The sequence below is a fragment of the Camponotus vicinus genome, unplaced genomic scaffold (assembly GCF_025532165.1).
Source record: "Camponotus vicinus isolate PSW18456_S1 unplaced genomic scaffold, iyCamVici1.0 SCAF_3, whole genome shotgun sequence".
Taxonomy (NCBI): domain Eukaryota; kingdom Metazoa; phylum Arthropoda; class Insecta; order Hymenoptera; family Formicidae; genus Camponotus; species Camponotus vicinus.
Genome location: NW_028141967.1, coordinates 10,238,369 through 10,243,795, shown reverse-complemented (window position 1 = coordinate 10,243,795; position 5,427 = coordinate 10,238,369). Strand labels below are relative to the sequence as shown.

The 5,427-nt window shown below is 43.2% G+C and overlaps 1 protein-coding gene and 1 long non-coding RNA gene across 2 annotated transcripts; both read right to left on the bottom strand.

Moving 5' to 3' along the window:
* Window positions 1-206: 206 nt before the first annotated feature.
* On the bottom strand, window positions 207-1,676 carry LOC145968985 (uncharacterized). Its single transcript, XM_083094861.1, has 2 exons — window positions 1,218-1,676; window positions 207-1,124 (listed from the first exon to the last, which is right to left on the bottom strand). The coding sequence occupies exons 1-2, from the start codon at window positions 1,674-1,676 to the stop codon at window positions 207-209; spliced, it is 1,377 nt and encodes a 458-aa protein (XP_082950987.1).
* Window positions 1,677-4,442: 2,766 nt separating this feature from the next.
* Window positions 4,443-4,920, bottom strand: LOC145969321 (uncharacterized). Its single transcript, XR_014438039.1, has 3 exons — window positions 4,797-4,920; window positions 4,649-4,724; window positions 4,443-4,531 (listed from the first exon to the last, which is right to left on the bottom strand). It is a non-coding gene; the product is annotated as an uncharacterized LOC145969321 (long non-coding RNA).
* Between the last annotated feature and the right edge of the window lie 507 nt (window positions 4,921-5,427).

The following is a 5,427-nucleotide window of genomic DNA, read 5'->3' as shown; positions in this document are numbered from 1 at the left end:
CAAAACCAGCCATTTTTTAATAAAATTTTTGCTTATTATTAATATACAGAAATATATACAAAGAAGAATTATATTTATATTGTTATAAATTTTACATTTTTCTTATGCTACTTACAATATTTATAATTCTATTTTTTAAAATAAAATCGGAAAATGCGCGACTTTTATTTAAAAAAGAAAAAGTCACCCAAGAAATAAGAATATTGTTATACCGACACATATCCGTATGGTAGCGAATATCTGCTATTGATAAATCTACGCTTTACTAATACCGGCGCACATATTTTTGTTTCACTTCGCGTAACAATTTCATGAAACGCCGTACGTCGAATCGCATTAAAGCGTAGATTTATCGAAGTTTCGTTATTTTCTTCTTCTTCGTTTTCCTGTGTGTCTTTTTCTCTCGCTAATAGTAGCTTTTTTATAGCATTAAAATTAATTCGTCGCGAGTTCTCGTAATTGAGAGTAATACCCTTAACTTTACAAGTTTCGTCAGTATTACCTTCCGGTGTTCGCACGATGTAGGCGTAAAATTTCGGGCCCCCGGACACGAACGCCTCGATATAGCTACCGCGGCCGTAGCTTTCGAGTTCATCCGTCATGTCGCCTAGAAAATTTCCCGTAGGCGGCATGTATTCGTTCGAATCACCGGTGCTTATAAAAATACACGAATCCGTATCGTAATATAATACACGACGATCTAAACGTTCTAGGTACTCGTACAATTTTAAACGCGCTAGTGCAGTCGTATACGCTGCTATCACGACGTTTGTTATCGGCGAGGGAACGAGAGCCTCTTGTCGCAGTCGCCACGAAACATACATTACCTCGTCATTCACGGGTAATATGTCGGTTATCTCGTATTCGGCGCTCGTTAGTAATGTCGCGAAACGTTGTTGTGTTTTTACGATTTCGGTAGTCGGCAAATTGGATCGTTGGCCGAATTTTCCCCAGAATGAATTTAAGCATAGTTTCGCAACCGAGCGTAAACCAGGATTCCGCGCGATGTTTCGCTTATCAAGAACGATACCCTCAGTTTTTTCATATTCCCTCAAGTATCGCTCTTTTGCCTCATCGTCGTTTTCCCCGCATTCGCTCGGCCAACCACTGGCTTCCTGTTTAAGCTGTAAAAACGTATTAATATATTCGGCGAACAATCCACCTTGCCGCGACGCGCGATCGTATTGGCTAACTCTATATTGTCAAATTTCGCTTACCGACGTTACGAGATAACCTTTCTCGACGGCCTTGCGTAATTCGCAGGTTACCCAGGTACCCTCGAATTCACGCTCGCTATCATTATGAGTGCACGGTGTCTGAGAAAATGTTTCGCAGCAACTACGACATAACGCGAAGAGTAATTTTCCTCGTACGCGATGCGGAAGTACGGGGTGAAATAAATCACGAGGAGGGAGTACTCTACAGCGTATGAGGCCTTCGAGCGAGTCGAAATTATAATTCGGTGACCTTCCGACTAACGCGCTACATTCATCGCCGACGTAAATTTCCGGATGACCGATCGGAAAAGCGCCCGTCTTCAATACAAACGGGTATAATGAGCATACGTCGACGTAGCGTATTTTCTCCGTACCTGTGACTTCGTATTGAGTTGCGATATTTCCCGTACGCCCACCGAAAAACGCGTCGCGAGGATCGAGCGGTGGTGTTTCTACCATCGGATGGTTCGCGAGAAAATCATACATTACGCGATTGTCGCGCATTTCTTGGTCGAAGGCGCACTCCCACTTTTCCGACACTATGTATCCCCGCTGACGAAGGCGCCATGAAACTGCGAGAGTTCGTTCATATCGCGAATTTAATGTATCTCCGCGATCCTCCCCCGACGAAAGCGCTTTATCGCGATTTACAGAGAAACAAGTTGGACATCCGTGCCAAAAGCAACCGTGAAATTGCAACACGTGACGCTGCGTCTTTCCCGCAACAGACGTTTCGAAATAACCATCGACGAGCGTACCCTCGATCGTGCGATATTTCCGCGCACGCCCCGCGTGATTTATACGGCGGTCGAGTTCGCGCTCCATCCATATCAGCCATTGTAAGGCTTTACACGAATGATTGCTCGCGCATCTGTATCCCCCCGTAGGAATAATGCCTATCGTATCGGCTTGCAAAAAGTTTTTCCGGAAAACCGTCATGCAGGTCGAAGCAATAGTTGTACATTCCTCGAATGGGCATACATTTCCGCGATCTAGGAAAATTTTTCTAAACGCTACGCACGCTCGTCGAAGAATATCAACATCGTTACGACAATAGCGCACTATCTCGCGTTGGAAGTCGAACACGGTATTTTTTTCCCTCATTTCGGTATGCCATGTGAGAAAGCGTTCGCGCTCTTGCGATTTCATGTTATCCGGAGAATAATATTGTACATCGGGTAACGGTCCGACGTACGTTTGATTTTCGATAGTATTAAATAAATGCGGAAAAATGCCCTTATCCTCAGTATCCTTTAGCCCGAAAGCCTTAGGTAATTCGGATAAGCGCATCGGCATATAATTAACGCTATCGATGAATTTTGTATGTCCCGCGGTTAAAAGAATAATTTTTGTGCCGTTTAAAATTACTTTCGGTTCAATATCCCTACAATTTTCCACGATATATTTCAAAATAAATTGCGCGTCAAACGCTTTCGCATTATGCGCTATACAAATTATGTGTTTAAAATATTTTACCGGACGCGTAACGAAATCTACAAACTGTTTAACCGGATCGCGTTGAAATACGAACTCTCGCACTCCGCACCAACGGCACCACACGGGCATGTTATTTTCCCCCACGCATGCTTCACAAATCTGTTGCGCGATGCATAGCGTCGGAATATGTTTTTTTATATTTCCCGTTCCTTCGACCGTCTCGTCCTGCCGCGTTTCGAAATCGTAAAATACGAAAGTCACACGTCCCTTTCCGCGTTCATATGCACGTTCGTTCTTTTCCGCGTTATCACATATGTTCCGTGCTTCTTCTTCTCTCGTGCTAGATATATCTACCTCATCCGGTACCATCGCTGATGAAGATGGCCCGGCAGAGGAAATATCGACACGTTGTCGAAGAGGTTGCATATAACACATATGATTGCGCGGTTGTTGTGAACGGCATAATTTGCAATAAGAAACGCCGCATTTGTGTTTTAAATTCGATTTAACGATACGCCCGCAACTATCGCAAAATCGCACGATGCTACAAACATTAGCGCGTGTTCTACCGTCGTACGATTTCTCGCTAAGATGACGCTCGAAACACCTTGCACCGTAAAATAGCCGATTGCACGCGTCGCATTTTATTTCGGCGTAAGTGGAATCGCACGGTGGTGCGGATAAGCATCGCGGGCATTTATTTAAGCACCGGTGACTATTGGGTCTATCGTTTCGGAAGCCTACATTACACGCTACGCAATAATCGCGAGTACCAGCGGCGGCTTTTAAATTTAAAATAGGATTATAATGTCGCGAATCCTCGTAATACATGATATTTAATCGCCTCGAGGACTCGCGTCCGAGAGAAGCGAGTATTTCGGCACCGTCATACATCGGTTTTTCGCCGCGACCGAAAGTATTAAAATTATACACAATAATCGCGATATTGTCGGCGGCGAAATAACGCTGGAAACGTTCGATTTCACGAATTCCACAACCCTCTTCCGGTATTGCGACACCGGCATTTCTCGTTAATTGCAATGCACATTCGCGTTGTAACGAAGAATGCTGATATCTTATCGCGTTCCATTTCTCATGCAGCTCACCCGTACGGATATTACCGCGCTCGCTATAAGTTTGAGCTACTACGAGAGCTCGAGGGAAGCACAGGTTATCGGAATTATTAATTTCGACTATCGAACGTTTCGCGACATCCTCCCGTGTTAACGTGACACGACCGCGACCCGAAGGCATCGAGACATTATAAACCCGTATGTTAAATTGGTCGGCGATATCGAGACCACCGGCGCTCTGTGCTAACGAACTCACAAGTCTCCAAATGTCCTCGTAACTCAAATCACGCGCCGGACGAAAAGATATACCCGCAGGACCATGCGATAAATTCGGCGAATCAAACGATAATCCTACGTAATCGCCCGGTTCACATGAATTTAACGCATACGCGTGAATTTCGCGAAACGCGTTTTCTAACGAGTGATATATATCGTTGCCTTCAGTCAACGGACGTATCGCGAAACTCGCTTCTCTACCGATTACCCGGAATCTTCTAAATTGTCGCGCATTTTCCGATATTAAATTTACAAAATTAAAATTATTATTTCCGACCTGTTGGTGAAGTTGTTGCTGCTGCTGCTGATGTTGCTGTTGTTGTTGCTGTTGTTGTTGTTGCTGTTGCTGCTGGTACTCATGCTCCTCCTCCTCGTCCTCTTCACCCTCCTCGGTCTCAGATGAAATATTTTCCGAGCGGGGTAACTTGGCTACCTCCCCCTCAGTCTCATCCTCTTCCGCTTCTTCTTCCTCATTGGTGTGGGAGAGCGCAGAATTTTGTTGGCCGTCAACACCACCTCCGTATTGTACTGTTAAAAAACCGTATAAATTATAAATACTATTTTTGTTATTTTTATTATTTTAATATTTTTATACTCGAATGTAATCCGTACTATAAATATTATAATACAACGAAATAATCTCACCTTTTTAGCAATATTTGTTGTTTTTTATTCCGCTACTAATATTCTGGGGAATAGCTAATCCCCCAGCGACGAGTTTCTAAAGAAAAATTAAGAATTTGGATTAAATTCGAGCATAAAAATATATCGAGAAATAAATTATTAAAGTTACCTTCTCTGGAGGGAGCGTATATATTTTCCTCTTCTTCCTCCCTCACAGTCTCTTCTTCTTCTTCTTCTTCTTCTTCCAGCACTATCACTTCTTCCTCTTCCTGCACTTCTTCTTCTTCTTCCCCACTCTCTTCTGGCTCTTCTTCGTTAATCTCCACTCTCCCGCGCTCCTCCATCTCTCGCGGAAATTCTAATAATATTTCAAGATTCGAATATTTAATATTATAGAAACAAAATTTAAAACAGTTCTAAAATTATTTTTATATTTGAATTTTCGTTTTAGCCTATTTTTTACATAATCATCATCTTTATCCGGCGAGAACACTTCGCTATCAGGGCTACTGATTGCATATGTGATGTCGTCAGCGTTCATGTTTTCCTCGTCGTCGTCGTCGTCGTCAAGAACGACAACGGGAATCGCCGGATTTTCCTCGAGTAATCGCGGTCTTCCTGAAATGTAGAATATTTTTTATTAGTATTGATTATTTTTATTACTACCGAACATTCTATCCGAGAAAAATTAGCACTCGTTTTCATTACGTGCAAAACTTACGCGAAGGACCTGCCTCGGGTTCTTCCTCTGCGCGGCGTCTACGTGAAGGTCGCACTATCGCTGTTCTCGCGAGATTATT